Source organism: Melospiza georgiana, chromosome 6 (assembly GCF_028018845.1).
Source record: "Melospiza georgiana isolate bMelGeo1 chromosome 6, bMelGeo1.pri, whole genome shotgun sequence".
NCBI lineage: Eukaryota > Metazoa > Chordata > Aves > Passeriformes > Passerellidae > Melospiza > Melospiza georgiana.
The window spans coordinates 24,404,913-24,421,048 of NC_080435.1; the positions used below are offsets into that span (position 1 = coordinate 24,404,913).

General features: G+C 42.2%; 1 protein-coding gene across 1 annotated transcript; it reads right to left on the reverse strand.

Moving 5' to 3' along the window:
• Nucleotides 1-278: 278 nt before the first annotated feature.
• CSRP3 (cysteine and glycine rich protein 3) lies at nucleotides 279-13,180 on the reverse strand. The gene is made up of 6 exons (XM_058026493.1): nucleotides 13,128-13,180; nucleotides 8,036-8,166; nucleotides 4,109-4,277; nucleotides 2,580-2,715; nucleotides 2,044-2,137; nucleotides 279-967 (listed from the first exon to the last, which is right to left on the reverse strand). Exons 2-6 carry the CDS (start codon nucleotides 8,145-8,147, stop codon nucleotides 888-890), a joined length of 591 nt encoding a protein of 196 aa, XP_057882476.1. The 5' UTR covers nucleotides 8,148-8,166; nucleotides 13,128-13,180; the 3' UTR covers nucleotides 279-887.
• Nucleotides 13,181-16,136: the final 2,956 nt, after the last annotated feature.

Genomic DNA, 16,136 nt, shown 5'->3' on the forward strand with positions numbered 1-16,136 from the left:
CCACTGCATCTGTAATAGCTGATGTCAGCCACATTCCCAAGGAAAGGAGGGGCCAGCTGTACAGTGTGATATGAATGTAAGTCAAGGTAGGTAACAATGAAAACCAGCAGGAAAAGGGTTCAAGATCAGGAAATTAAAGTCAGATACCATCTAGAATAGACTGTAAGTACTGTAGTGAAATGCAATTCTTGTGAGGGGTTTCATTCATCTTGGTGAAATCCATTTATCTGAAGCGCTGTAGAATGTGTAAGCACAAGCAAATACAAATAAAAATAATGTGAAGCAGTAAGTACTTTATTGTAGCTTGAAAACAGACAAAACTTACACCACTATATCCTAAGAAAATGTTGGGGTTTTTTTAGAAACACCTCCCTCAGAGAAAGGTGTGTTTAAAAAAAAAAATCCTTTTTAGTTGTCTCAAAGCAAATTAGAGCTACTTGTTCTAACACAGTTGCCAGCCTAGTCAAAACTCAGCTAGGAGACTGGTGGAAATACAGACAGGTTAACATTGTGAAAAGCAGAAAATACAATCTAACTGGGAAAACCTGGGCCCTTCGCTCCACAAGGGATCCCTGTCACAAGGGGGCATTAGGAGTCTAAAATTTCAGTCTAAAGTGTAACAGGTACTAGTTTAAGAAGCAATAATGTTCCATGAGGTTCTTTGTCTTTATATACTAAACGCAAACATGAGTCTAGTGTTATCATTGTACCTTTTTAAATCTACTCTAAGAATTTCTTAAGATACAGCTCATTATTTTTTCCTGCAAGGAGGAAAATCTTAATCAAATGCCCTAGGTACTTAGCAATAAGTGTTGTTTAATGTTTTACTTGACAGCTGTCACTTGGTGTCATCAACAGCGGTTTGAGTCTGTTGCATCCATTTCTTCTCATTCACACTCTTTCTTTTCCACTTGGGTGAGGCCACCAAACCCAATTCCCTTGGGACCGAAGTTTTTTGCATAGCAAACTGCAAAAGAAGGAGTGGGAGGTAAATGGTGCTCTGAAGGCTCTCAGAGGTTAATATCTTTTGGTTTTTGTTTTTAAATTATCAAATTGAAGTTGATAAAAAGGAAGGAAGTCTGAAATAGTGTATTTTCTGTAAGTTTATCCAGGTCTTAATAGTGAAGCTGGTATTACATATTTGAAGTATGCAGAAGTTGCATCTGGTGACTCAAAGAAAGTTAAGAAATTATCTATTTTTTTCAGATATAGGTAATAGTTTCATTAAAGCTACTTTCCTGTCTGAAAATGCTCAGTCTGATGAGTAGTACAACGTAAGCCAGCGATTTTTAAGAAGAACTGGAGCATAATCCAGAAACTATTGATGGGCATTTAAGTAATTCCATTTAAACTCTTTATTAGTTAACGTGTGCATAGTTGTTTATCACAACTCTAAGTGGTGATGGTGAGTATATTTCTCCAAATATGCCAACTTGATCCACTTGTGGTTAACAGACTGTACCCAAAGTCACAGAACTCCAGTGTTCTTCTTTAGGGTTCTCTATAAAGTTTAGCTTTGTATATAAAAGCTTCACATACTTTTTTCCCCCTAAAGCTATTCCTAGGAGTCAACTGAATTCTGTGAACTTTGAGTCTGAGAAGAACATCTAGATGTGTAATGTACTATTTTTGCATCATCTTCTGTGCTACCAATGCAGTGGAAATATCTTTGCAACTTTACTGGCAAGAATTCTGATTTGGAGGATGAAAGATCTGAATCTGTGTGTTTTTTTATTTTAGTGAGTAAGACTGTGTAGGTACAAGAGCCTGCCCAGCAGATATGGCCAGTGCTCTGTTAGAAGGTCTGACAGGTTTGAGAGGTTGTCCCATCTGTAACATTTTGAATTTAAATGTTAATAGTAGAAGCTGCAACTGCAATGTCACCATAGCTCTTTGCTTTCAGAAGGTTGTTAAAAAAGGACAAAAATTAAATTTCCTGGGGGTGTTAGTGTACAGCAAGGTAAATCCCAATGGCATTCCCAGGTCTAGGGATACTAACTCTAGATTGACTCTGCAGGCCAGTTCAGCTCCTGCAGCTCTCACCTTTGCAGTAGAGCTCTCCATCCTTGTCCGTGACGTTGGTGGATTCCAAACTCTTCCCACAAATGGCGCAGCGGAAGCAGCTCTTGTGCCAAGGCTGAGCAAGGGGAGAGAAGTCATTGTGTGGCACAGACAGTGCAAGAAACAAATACTGCTTTGGTGGTGTGGAAGGGTTAACATTCATCTGTCAATCTTGTGGCTTCCATTTTTAGTCATTCTGGGTTAGCCTTTTTTCAGTTACGCTGTCTAAGGTATCTTCAATTGCCTCTACACATAAATGTTGATAAATATACCCAGAGATAGAGGAGGAGCCAGCTTGTACAGTAAACTGTGCTTGGTTCTCAGACATCAATAAGAAGCAAAAAGTTGGAAAATATTTGCAAAATGTACAAGATTTTAAACCTGTTGTAGCAATTTGCAAATTCATCCTCGCGTTTTCTTTATGAACGAAAATTGAAATTATTGAGGACCTTTAGCTGTAGTTTCTCACCATTATAAATTGGTGGGGTTTTTTTCCTAGCACTGAAGTCACTACTTACTTTTCCTCCTCCCATGATCTTTTCTGCAGCGTACACTGATTTGCCACAACGGGGACATTTATCCACATCTACCATCTTCTTGGCAAACTTTGAAGCATTAGTTGGTGTTGAGGGGCGAGCAGGCTTTGGTGACCCCCTAAAACAGAAGTTTTTAAAGCTGCTTAAAAATCTTATGTTCTTCAGAAAAAGGATTTAATTGTTTTTTTAGTAAGGCATAAAAGATACTAAATTGCTCATCTCTGACATGCAAAAGGGGACAAAAAAAAAAAAAAGAAAATGAAAGTATTCTATTGAATTCTGTGTTGTATGATTGAGAAGCTGGTACTGTAAGCACTGATATTGCCTGTTCTGGGCTAAATACATGGAGCTAGCAGCAGCCACGAGCACAAAAGATTCTATTTAATGAAAACTGAAGTAAAAACCAATTTTCTCTCATTGAGAGGCAACAGGGAAAATAAAAGGAAAAGATGTCTCTAGTCTTTGTAACTGGTTATCTGCTGGTACTCATCAAACTGAAAGTAACAATTCAGGTTTTGCATGCCGTAGTTTCATTAGGTAGTGAAACATTTGGACGGGGAATTGAGGTTCTTTCCTGGCCTGGGGTCAAAAGGACATTAGAAAAGTAGCTTTGTTTTTTATTTCTGGTCTGTGTGTTTTAAATCTTTGTGCATAAAGCCTTGGACAGAATGATTTCTGATTTATCAGATAGCTGGACCGAAACAGTTCATTTTATCCTCAGGATGTAGCAGTTTTGAGCGCAGAGCTCTGCCCGTAATGGATTTGTATGGCACAAGGAGCTACAGTTAAATACATTGTTTAAGCTTTTATTTCCTGCACAGCATATTGCCTAATTGGTTTCTTTATAGCAGACCACCAGAGGGAGGAAGAAGCATTGTTGATGTAGAAATGTGCAACTTTGAGAACGGCAGGAAAATCCTATAAAAATGAACTGTCAGAGCTAATTACGTGCTTTTGGAAGATGGTATCCCATTAGAATTCTTTTTGTTCAAACACATTCTCAGTGTGTTTGTAAGTGTTATTAGAACCACAGGGAGGATAATGTTACTTCCCCCATTGAGAAATGTTAGAAATGTTATTGCCCCCATTGAGAGGAGCACTAGCAGTATGGGGTAGTGTGATTATTTCTCTAAGAGTAAAATGTTAACTAAATTTTAGCCTCTAACAGGAAAAAGAAAAAATCTTTTTCTGTGGCCAATGTGACTTTACCACTGTGCTGCAAATGGCAGATTACAAATGCAGTGAACATTTACACGTGTAGTGGTATATAAAGGCTGCTTCTACAGAATAATTACCTATTGAAGGAGGGTATAATTTGTAAAGGAGGCTTAAAGAGATTGAGCATCATTAAAAAATGTAAATTACAGTGTCTATGGAAGAAAAGGGTGTAGGAAAGTCTGCTCTGCTCCTTATGCTGGATGTTGTTATGGAAACAGAATGAAATATATAAAACACCCTGGTAGGAGACAAGAAGAAGCAGAACAAGGAGCTGTGGCTGGGGTTTGACTCACTGCTGCAGGTTCAGGCCCAGGTGCTCTCCGGTGTCCGTGCTGAGGCATCCAGCCCCTTGTCCAAAGCCAACCCCTTTGGGGCCGTATTTTCTGCCATAACAGGTTTTGCAGTAGATTTCAGATTCGTGAGCTGCCACCGTGGTGCTGTCCAGAGCCTTCCTGCAAGCCACTGAGAACAGGGAGAGAAAGACACGTATCAGCATTTGCCTTTTCAAATTTGAATTAAAATAATTGCAGTTAGTATTTCTTTTTGTTTAGCTTTAAAAATGTGGGGAAAGGAGCCAGTCAGTAGGAAACTTGTCAGTATAAAACTTGAATGAGCTGTTGCTGAAGTAAGGGGGAGGTGTGTGTGTGCGTGCACATAACCTGTTCTTCTTTTGCCACTCTGAAGTTATCCTGTAATCCCAGGGAAATCTAGATCTGTGAAGCTTAAAATGGGCTTGGGATTGAAATTGGGCATCCTTAACTCCCAAACCTTAAAAAGTGGGGAAAGAATGTTGCAGAGACATTGATCTGGCCTTTTCAGAGTATTTGCTCTGGGTCTGTGGTGGCTTTCTGAGCTCAGCCGAGGCTGTTCTGACGTGGTGTGTTTCTGAGAGAGGGTTTAACATTGACTCCTGTCTGGAGTCAGACAGGACATGTTGGGGTTTTTTCTCATTATTTGTTTGTTGGAGCTGTGGCACCAGGGCAAAGCAAGTGTCAGCTCTGTCAGGCTTCCTCCAGGATGGCAGGAGTGTGGCTGCAGCCATTCCCAAACAGTGCTCTTACAAATCATCTTTGGTACAGAGAGTGACAGCTTAGCTCAGCTCACTAAGGAAGGTCTGGCAGCCTTTTGGACAGAAGGTGTCATGGGAATGCCCAGCTTTCATCAGGGAATACAAATACAAATTATGTCCTCTAATAATGAATGGGGAAAAAATACAGTAGCTACACTCCTCAGTGCTTGGTGAGGATTGTATGCCTGTGTTTCCTGCGCCCCTTGGGGAACTCGGTGTGAGACAGCCTCCACCCCACAGAAAGGGAGGAAGATGTTTCAGTTCAGAGTCTCTCTTGAAAACCAGGGTTTTCCAGTATGCTAAAAAATTACTGTTTCAGTACTTCTCATAAACTGTTCACTGTTTGACAGTGGTTGATTAGAAATGGGGAAAAATTAGGGAAGAACTTTCTCTCCTGGTTCCTTAGAACAAATGCTTACCCTGCAGAAGGCATTCCAGTCATGGGCTATTGATAGCTTGGAAAACAAAGTTGCTGAGTTCACGTTTGCAATAGAAAGCTGTGAAATGCAGAAGTATTGGAAGTGGCCTGAAGTGCAAGCTCTGGAGGAGACACCTGAGGGTTTGATTAGCCCCTTTCCCTCATGTTTACTTTAAATGTCCTCCTCTGAATCCAATTTATCCACCACAGGGAATGTACAACCTGGAACCTCTGCACCTTTAATTGTAGACTCCTGGCTTGGTTTGGGCTGGAAGGGACTTTAAAGATCATGCAGTTCCAACCCCCAGAGCAGCTTGCTGTTCAGGGGCAGTATAGCTAGTTATACATCCCCAGCTCTCTGGTTATCCTTGTGGCTTTCCTCCTCCCTGTGTGGCATGGAGGGAGAAATAATTTGCAAAGACCTTTATAGTTAACAGAAGTAAAGTGAGGCACTTCTGTACTGCACTCTGGCTTTGAGATGATAATTGTGTTTGCTAAGGGAGTTAAGGGATGATGGAAACTCTGGCAGTAGATAGTGTTTCTATTTCTGGTACCTTGGGGAGAGGGTATCAATTCACCACGACAGATGGAGCAAAAGCTCTTGAAGTGCTATTGTTGAAATAACATAATATCATTGCCAGCAGGTCCTGAGACCTGTCATTGCCAGCAGATCCTGCTCTCCTGCCCACGCCGAGGAGATCCAGGTTCATGGAGTGAGATCCTGCCCAATGCCCACCACCGCTGCCCTTGGGGTGCAAGCTGTCACTGAAACATCAGCCTGCAGGGAAACAGGAGCCTGCAAGGCAAGGAGGGATTGCTGGAAACAAATTTCTCCTTGCAATACTTGTAGGGAAAAACTGTGGAGCGGAGAGTGTTATAAATAATTTAGCTTGTCTGATTCTTCCCGTGTTAACAGGTTGCTTTGAGTTGTTTATAATTCTGCTGAAATTGAACTCGTTGGTCAAAAAATACTGATGTGCTTTGTATACCTGGTCAAATACAATATGAAATAGAGGATATATTTGAAATAGTTTTATATAGAAATATACAAAAGTTTATATACATTTATATAGAAATATACAAAAGTGCAGCTAAACTAACTGTTTCCATGCCCAAGTTTAGGCTGGGGAGAATTGGTTTCCTTCTGTTGAGAAATAAAATCCTATAAATGGTTCACAGTAAAGCCCATGAATGTGACACATGATCCTGAGGCATCCAGAGCAACTGAACAGTGTATGTGAATCATGGGAATAAGTAAAGCCAATTAACATACCTTTTATATGCCAGCTGGGCAATTTAGATGCATCTTTGGGTTTTGACCTTAAGCATATTTTTGATGGGAATTCTATTTTTAGTATTTAACCTATTAATAATTAATTCAGACTTAAAACATGGGACAAATAAATGAACATTTAAAAAAACCAACCAACAAAAAAAAAAAAACAAAAAACAAAAAACCCCACAACAAAATACACCCCAACCAACCAAGAAAAGCCCCACAACAAACCAAATACTTGATAGAGCTAATGAAAGTTGTTCATTATGAATCACTAAAAGAAAATAATTCAGCTGTACTAAGAATGAAGACTACACTTGAGAAATATTCATAACTATGCTATATTAGGGCAGATCTTTATTTACTATTTATTGTTATAGCCAGAACATGGTAGCATTAAGAAAGTTTTAGCTGAGACTGAGATTTTCCTTTTGCCATTCTGTAAGAACTGGCCCAAGGTTGTCAGTTAACTGATAATTTTTTGAGGGAGTCCTTTCTTGCTTGGCCTTTTTTGGCATCACTAAAGGCATCATTTGGAGTTTTAGGCATCACTTTTGGGGCAGCTGGCAAAGGCACAGACAGCTCAGGTGTGTCCTTTGGTTTCATTCTGCAAAGAGCTGCTCTGTATCAGCTAAGCATGTAAAATTAGTCCGATGCCTCCAAATAAGAAGTCTGTATCCCTCCAGAAAGGGAAGGAGAAAATTGGATTCAGTGGCTCCTAAACTGTCACGTTGGGAGCCGTACTGCACAGGTGCCAATCCCGAGTATTTTCTGCGAGATAAACTCTTCAGCTATCTTTGGTTCTTAGCAAATTGTTTGCTCTCTCCCTACCCACACAGGGCAAACAGAGCTGAATTGGTACCTTCTCTCTGAAATTATTTTTTTTTACAAATTTCTGCCTCTTCTGCAGAGAAAGCAAAATTCCTGTAAGCCGAACATCACAGAGGAGTGTGGAGGGGAGGAGTAAGTGAAATGGGAGTACATGGAACAGGGAGGGAGGCTGAGGAACATGCAGAGTGTTGGTGGCAGGTTTTGATGGCACTAGGGTCCTTCAGCTTTTCGGTGTGAAACAAATTAGTGCCAGGATTCACTGTGAAAGTAATCCTCTCCTGAAAGTAAAGAAGCAATCATCCTCCTGTCTGATGGATGCTGTTTGTTCAGTTCTGCCGGGCTTTCTAACCTGGAGCAAACCTGTGGTGTGCCACACGGTGGGACAGAAGGAAGGGTGTCCTGGAGATGGACTTGGACACTGTGATTCTGCAGCACCTTCGTGTCCCTGACAAAATCCATCCCATGTTTGGACAAAGAAAAGCCAGGAGACCAAGAGGCAGATTGCTCCAGGTAAAAGGCAGCAAAACTGCCTGCCAGGTAATACAGAAATAAATGTTTGGCTTTTATGCAAGAGTTCTACAGAGCTGTGGGGGTGTTGAGATGTTAAAGCATTCAGGCCAGCTTACTGCAGAGGAAGCATGACTTGTGGAAGCTCCTTCCATTGCACTGGATTTCCTCAGCGTGGTACACGGTCTTTTCACAGGCCCCACACTTGGCTCCTCCGCCCCAGTTCGGCATCCTGGTCTGTAGGGTTAACCTAGGAAATCAAATTACATAAATAAATGCAACAGCAAATATGAATTCTTTTAAATGAAATGGCTTGACTTAAAATTTTGTTTTTCTTCCTTCTCCAGTCAACTGCTACAGCATACTTGGAATATACCTCATACCTGTGTGGTAGCAGAAGTGAGGGTGCTGCCTTGGTGCTTTGGGGACAGGGACAGTCCAAATCCCTGTGATTCCTTCATAAAAAATGATATTCCTTAACTTGGCATATTGTGATGGTAAATATGTGAAATGAATGTGAGGTGTTTCAGTGAAAAGGTGCTAGGATCAGTCTGGAAAAGAGGATCTGGGGTTTGTTTTCCATCAGTCATTTTCTGTCAACACTGCCCTTTCCTGTACTCCAACACAACCTTTTCTGAGTTCCTCATGAAACAGATGTGAGATCTCTGTGCTGCACAGCCATTGTACAGTAACAATGGATGGGCTCCTGGGGTGCTTAAGGTGTGGGCTTTTTTCTTTGCCTATTGCATTTAAAACCTAACCATCAGAGAAAAGAAGGGCCATGGTTTCTGTTCCAGTTCCTGCCATTCCAGTCAGCCCTGGAGTGCCTTGCCAAGGTCTCCTGATGCCAGGCTGAGTGCTTTTCCCTGAGATTGTGCTGTCACACACCTGGAACAGCCCCAGCCCCAGCCTGCCCTTCTGTTTTCTGGTTTGAGTCATCGTTTCTGGAGAGCCTGGGACGTCATCTTGTCATCTGCACGCCGAATTATCGAGTTGTTCCAAGCCCCTGGCACGGCCTTTCCTCCTCCTTCTTGGAAAACCAGTCACCTTCTCATTATAGATATTTTGAAGCCTGCTTGTGCTATTTGTGTTTGAGTAAATTCACCAAAAGGTAACTAAGAGGAGGATTTTGAAGGCTGAATCAGGCCTGCTACCTGAGAATTTTCTTCTGAGGTCAGGTGATAGAGAGAGGGGAATTTATCACAGCAGCAATGTAACAGAGCTGGTATTTTCAATTAGTTGCATTTTAGACTAACATTTTACTATATATTTACATTAGACTCATGTCCAATGTACAATGATGAATGATGAATAAACAAATAATGAATTTGATCCCTCTCACTCAGTGATGCCTTCACTGAACAGCACTGTTAAATTGGTTTTTCAGTTTCTTTTAAATGTGAGATAAAGGAATCTTTCATGTAGGTAAAATCTTATTCTCACTCTGCCATTCTACATTTTCTTCTGCTTTTAAAGCACTTTTGTATTGGTGCCATTTCTACTTTCTCTTACGAAAACATTTCAAATGATGCTTCAAACATTTAAAAGAAAGAAGAGCAACTGTGGATAAAAACCAGTTTTGTGACACTTCCTTGAAAATTAAAATGAGATTTCGGTGTCTACAGCGTTCCCTTTTAAATCAGGTTTCCAGTGGGATCCCTTCCCAGCTGAGGCAGCGCTGGGAGAGAGTGGTTTGTACCTCTGCTCCCTGTAAAGCTGCCTCCCCTCTCTCAGGTCTCCCCAAAGGCACAGCAAGACTCCAAAACTGCAGAAAGTAACTCCAATTACATCATCAGCTGAAGGGGAAAAATAACCTCTGAAAAAGTCTGATAAAGTGTGATAGTGAACCTTGTGCTGTCAAGAGCTCTTAGAAGGACCATTGTTCCTGAGGCCAATTATAGTAGCATGACTGGGCATGCATGCACATTTTCCATGGTGTTTTGGCATCACCTGATGGGAAGCTGCAGGAGAAAGAAGAAAGGCATGGCAGAAATCAGTATTTCTGTAAGGATGCTGGTGTAAGACCAGCAGTGCATCCACGGTGCCTGTGCTGGCTGGAGGAACAGCTGGGTGAGGGACAGGGCACATCTGAGCTCCTCCTGTCCGGGCTCTGCTCATCCCTCTGGAGCTGACTGCCATCCCTGGGGGGCTGCAGGCTCACCATGAGAATTCTGGGAATCTCCACAGGGGTGTGGCACTCACACTTTTGTACTCATCTAAACTGTACAGTGGGTAAAGCTCCATCTTTTCAATAGAAACAGAACTCGGTCTCCCATTTGTCATCAGAAAAAAATAGAGCCAAAGTCTCCACTTCACATCATTTCATTGGATGTCAGTGTCTAAAGCCCCATGAAATTCCCTGAACTCTGTTGTCTTAATCTGGTTAGCTTTTCATGTCTGCTCATCACATGGTATTTGTTGTATTCTGGTGGTGGGAAGTAGAGCAGACTGATCCTAAAGGTAAGCAATGTGTGACACAGAAACTCCTGAGTGCTAGATGCAACGTGTGGGCACTCAGGGTGCTGTTGGGCTGGAGGAGTGCTCTTGGCTTTGCTCAAATGCTGTTCAGCAGCTTGTGTCATTCCTCAGAATGCAGCTTCTATATGGAGCACCATTTATATGTCAGATGTGCAGCCAAGGATTCGTGCCTCCCATTACTTAGAGCTGTATCACCCCTTTGTAAGCAAGGAAGCCTTTGAAGCGTTGGTATGCTCTGCACAGTTGTGAGCTGTCTTCTTTTGGGCTGTTAGTCACACTGTCCAAACCCGGGTGTCACATCACTGCCACAGAGGGGCTCTCTCTAATCAAAGTGCCATTGATAAGGATAAAATCCAAAAATGTGTTTTGGTCCATTGATCTAAATGGGTGGTGGATGCAGTACGGGCCTGATGAAATGTGGAGGAGTAAAAGGCAGTGCCTATGCCTGACTGTGCTGCATGTGAAAAATGTAATTAATTAATGGATTAATTGGAATTAATTCTGGTGCTTCCTTGCTAAACACAAGGTTTTCCCTTCTATATGCTCATGCATTTGGCAGTCTAGAGCTCAGGTCTTATCTGAATGGGCTGCAGAGCTGTGTTGTTTGTGGCTGGCAGGGTTATCTCTCTGCCACATGTGCTGCAGGGTGGCTGTGAAAGGGATAAACAGAATGGGGAATATTGGTCTTTGTGACCACGGGCAGCACAAGTGCTGGGTGGGAGTGGTGGGCAGGGTGTGCCTTGCATCTCTCTGCATTTTGATCCCATCTAAGCTGCTTGGTCTAGACTCAGAGGGTAAGAAAACTCGTTCCTTGATTCCTTACCTAACGAGCAATAGAAATACAAAACTCACACATGGCTGCCTACGCTGAAATGCCAAGTGTCAAGGCCACATTTGAAATTGGTTTCCCAGCTGAAGCCTGTGGGAATGCCAGTGCAGCCAGACCTTCACTGTGGTATCTAATCACAGCTCTGCTGTGCCCTGTCCTGTGACCACCATGACTCATTTGACCTCCCTAGTGCTGCTCACCCCACCAGCACTGTGGGATAACAAGATATGTCCTCCTTTATATAACAGCAATAAAATGCTGCTGTGGCTTTTCTCTGCAGCTGACACTCACGGTGAGGGTTTCTTTTGATGTGTCTGCATTTGAGATGCCACTGCATCTCGACAGCCTGGGGGTGTTTCTGTCAAAACCCAGCCCCTTGTGGAACATGCTTCTCCCTGAGCAGGAGAGATTCACAGCAGGGGGAAGTCTTGTGCTTGAAGCCTGAGCTCATTTGATGGAGATGTGATCTTGTTGTGTGTTTGTAATCGTATTTCTGACATTCCAATGCATTCAGCAGGCTGTGGCTACAGGTAAATCTTATTAGTCAGTGTCAGACATTGAGCTTCCACCATGATCTCAGAACAACCAGCATTTTCCCCTTACATCTGCAGTAAAGCAACACAGAGAGGTCAAGGTATGGGAATTCCAACACTGGAAAGTAAATATTGATTTTTTTCGTTGACACCGGTCATGTTAAGTTACATGTGGCACTTTGAAACAAAAGATTTTAACTGACTTCATGTGAAGAACACGTGCATTGCTGAGAGCTGATAGTGCCCCATTCCCTTGCTTTCATCTCTTTTCTTCCACTTTTCCTATTATTTTCTAGCCTAGTGATGCTACATTTCCTTTGAAACTTCCTCGATGCACACTTTTGCAGAAATTTAAGATTGCATCTCCAAAAAACACAGTATCTGACAGTAGAACAAGGTACTTCATTCTGACTTAGAAACCAAGCCCACCCCACATTCACATGCTTGTACATTGGCACTCATGCTTCAGTGTGATCCCTGTGGCTGTGGAAAGCTACATCCTGCTCTACAAATGACACATTCAATTTTCCAGGCCTGATCCTGGGCTATCAGCTTTCACTATTCCTTCCACAAGATCCTTCTCTAAATGCTTATCCCTGCACTAAGTTCCTTAAGTGCCAGACAAAACTGTTGCAGACTTTAAAATAGCACTGTGAGGAATGAGATAATACACAGAATTATTTTATCTATGTGCAAGGCTTTGTTCTCTGAAAGACTTTCACCTTTAGGCAGAAAAAATTCATAGCAAAAACACATGTGTATGTATGTAGGTATTTATTTATTTATTTGATTTTTTTTTCCTGAAGATTTGGCCAATCGTGCTCTCTTAGAATGCTTGAATGATGGATTTGGGAATAATTCTTTCATCTTTCTGCATTCTTAGCTAGCCATTTCTCGTCAGGTCTGTTCAGAAGTTTTCTTCTTATTTGACATGAAACCATTGGTCACCAAGATTAAATACGTTGAAGATTTTGGGGGATTTGTTTGGTTACCATTATGGAAGCACACAAATTTGTGTGCTGTGTGCATGCACTTTCTCAAGACTGACTGTTTGCAGACAAATAATTCTGTAGCTTTGTAAGAAAATATTTAAATGTTCTGAAACTTCTGTTCCCCAGTCTTGCCTAGTCCAAAGGAGTGTCTCTAGTGAGGATGGATCCCCCAGCCCTGCTCCTGCTCCGTGGCTGAGCCAGAAGAATCTCTCTTTTTGCTGGCTACCCAAACCTAAAACACTGCTCTGTAGGACTCATATTTCTGCACTATACCTACAAAAGTGGTTTTCTTTGTCAGGCAACAAATTGCTTCTATGATCTGTTAGGAATAAAAGAATACCCAAACCCTTTTTGGCAGAACCCGTGGGACCCTACTCACCGGAGTCGCTTGAATTTTCTCCTTCTCTTCTTGCGTCTCGAAGGGTTTGAGCAGGAGGGGCTCCTGCTCTCTTTAAATGCAGTGACCCCTTCTGCCAGCCCTATGAGCTGGGAGGGGAGGGCAGGGAGAGTTTCAGGGATCTGAGCAATGCCACTGCTATCACCATGCTGAAAATAACCTCTGACAAAAGCTTGGCATTTTGTTCCCTGGTGTCTGCTTGTGAGTAGGTGGACAACAATGCAGCCCCTCGGATTACACCTAAAGGACATTCCTGACTGCAGCCTAACAAATCAGAAATAAAGATTAAAGTTTTATAGTTGCTCTGCTGCATTGCTTAAATGTGAATCCTAAAATAACAGCTCTTGAAATGGCGATCTCGTTATTAATGGTCATGTTGCCAAAAGTAATTTACCAAAATAATTGTTTAAAATAATAATACTTGTTTGTAGCACTTCCAGGAAAACAACAGTTTTAAACTAAATAGCATTGCATTCTACAGTTCATGGTTTGAGGGATACAAATATTTCGCCTTCTAGGATACAAGGGATTATGCTTTTACCTAAATCTTCCATTTTTTACTGGTTTTAGGCATTAAGGTGGGTAGATAATATGTATAATATTTAGCCTGTGTAATTATTGCAGTTATCTTTGCCATGCCTGACTGAGCCCCTTGGAAATGGATGAGGCTGCAGATGTGTCAGAGATGTGGGCAGTAAAGTGTGAACTTTTTTACAGGGCTTTATTTTAGGAGCTTTTGAGGTTTAGAAGCTAATTCTCATTTTTCTGAGCAGATGCCTGAATTTAGCAACTTTGTCCAGGATCGTGGACTTTGCTGTGTATGAAAGGGCCCATCCCAGGGGTTAAACACCAGAACTCTCAAGCTGAAAGTCTCAACCTGGGGACTTTCATGGCAGCATAAGAAAATTAGATGCCAAATCCACATCAGACTTTAGATTTTAGGGGTCTGTTAGCTGAGGCTGCTGAGAAAACTCTTGGGAACCTATAAATCTCTTTGCTGTTGAGTCTGGCACAGATTTTATAATGCAGAGACAGGTCCTTGGTGTAAAATGGAAGGACTCTTTCTTTCCTGAGCAAAGGAGCTGGCCTCCATCCCTTCTGGGTGGTTCTCCCCAGATAGTTGATGGAACTATTCTGTATCAGACAAAGCCAAATGCAGAGGGGATGGTGCAATGTGTGCTGTGAGGGTTCCTTGTACGAGGGCAGCAAGGAGGGGCAGGCCTGAACCCCCTCTTGGAATACATGGGAAGCACTGAGAAGCTTCTTAAATCTTTGTGCTGGCACCCTTGGTGACTTACATTAGGACCCCTGACATTTGAGAGGGATGAAACTTCTGTAATGTTCACTCTTATTTTATAGATCGTGTACTTGGATGGATTTGTGCCATACCCAGCTGCAGGGAACTCTGTGAAGGAAGCTTTTGCTCCAAAATGTAAGTATTTTCCCTTTGGTTTTGGCAGAGGATTTAAGGGGAAAATTCAGGTGATGAACTTTTAGTTTTCCTGGTGTTGGGTGCTGCCTGATTTCTCTGCTGCTGTGTAACTTCCGTGTGCCCCTGTAAGGATTTTAATTTCTGTAATTTCTGTGTGCCCTTGTAAGGATTGCAATTTCTGTAGTTTCTCTGTGCCCCTGTAAGGATTGTAAAATCTGTAATTTCTGTGTGTCCCTGTAAGGATTTTAATTTCTGTAATTTCTGTGTGCCCCTGTAAGGATTGCAATTTCTGTAATTTCTGTGTGCCCCTGTAAGGATTGCAATTTGTGTAGTTTCTCTGTGCCCCTGTAAGGATTGTAAAATCTGTAATTTCTGTGTGCCCCTGTAAGGACTGCTGAAAGGCTCATCACAGCTCCAAGGAACAGCTGGATCCATACAGGGTACCTGGGATTCCCTATCATTCCAGGTCAGCTGTGGTTAGCAGGACCTGTGGTTAGAAGACTCAAGACACACAACTGGAGTTGCATATGCATGAAGTGGAGTGGAAAGTAGAGTTTTCTATAGATCAGGGGAAGGGATTAAAGCCCTGCCCTGAGAGCTGGAACACAGCAAGTCCAGAGCAAACCAGCTGGGGCTCAGAGGGGCTGCCCCAGAGCTCAGCAGGCACCCAGGGCAGGGAGCTGGGCTGCCAGGGACAAAGGCAGCTCTGCTGGGGCAGGAGACCCCTGGAGCTGAGAGAGCAGCAGCTTTGCAGCCTGCAGAAACAGCACGCAGCAAGAAAAGTGCTGGTGAAAAAGCAACTGCAGTGTGTCAGGAGCCAAGGGACGCTGGGCAGAAAGGCAGAAAACATGTTCAGCTTTCCAAAACATGCTCAGCTTTCCAAAATGTGTGACAAGACCATTTCACCAAGCCTAAGTACTCTAGTTTCTTAGTCTGTCAGCTGTGGTGCTCAGAAATGAAAGGGATGGTTTGTTTCTGCTGAGTAATGCAAATTTCTAAAACCTTTGCCTTTATATTCCAGAATGAAGTTGATAACAGGTGTAAGAAAGATCAGTTATCTCGTTGGAATAGAAAAATCTATTCAGTGCTCTAGGGAGAATTCTTCCTGCTTCCAGCTTTTATTCTTCTTTCCCCCTCATTTAGGAATATTTCAATAGTGAAATATTCTGTCAGGTGTATTTGCATTATTAGAGAGCAGATGAGTTTGTTTTACTGGGGTAGCTGTTTTAATTATATTTTTTTTGTGCAGTCCAGGCCTGAATCTTGAGGCTTGCTACCATTTCTTCTATCCCAGGTTGGTCTACCAGGCACATTTCAGCTGGGAAGGCAGATACTCTGTGTTTTTATTCAATTTGTCAGCTATTACTTGTTATCTGAGTGTGAACTGTATGAGGAGTCATCTTTCTCCCTTCAGTGTACATGAGACATTGCTGCCCATATTTAAATTCGAGTGGTTTGATTGAACCTGTTTGAAACTTCTGTGACATTTGGACACACGTTCCTGTGTGACTGACTTGATGTTCTGACTTGTTTTTTTTAGGAGTTGTAGTATCTACTGA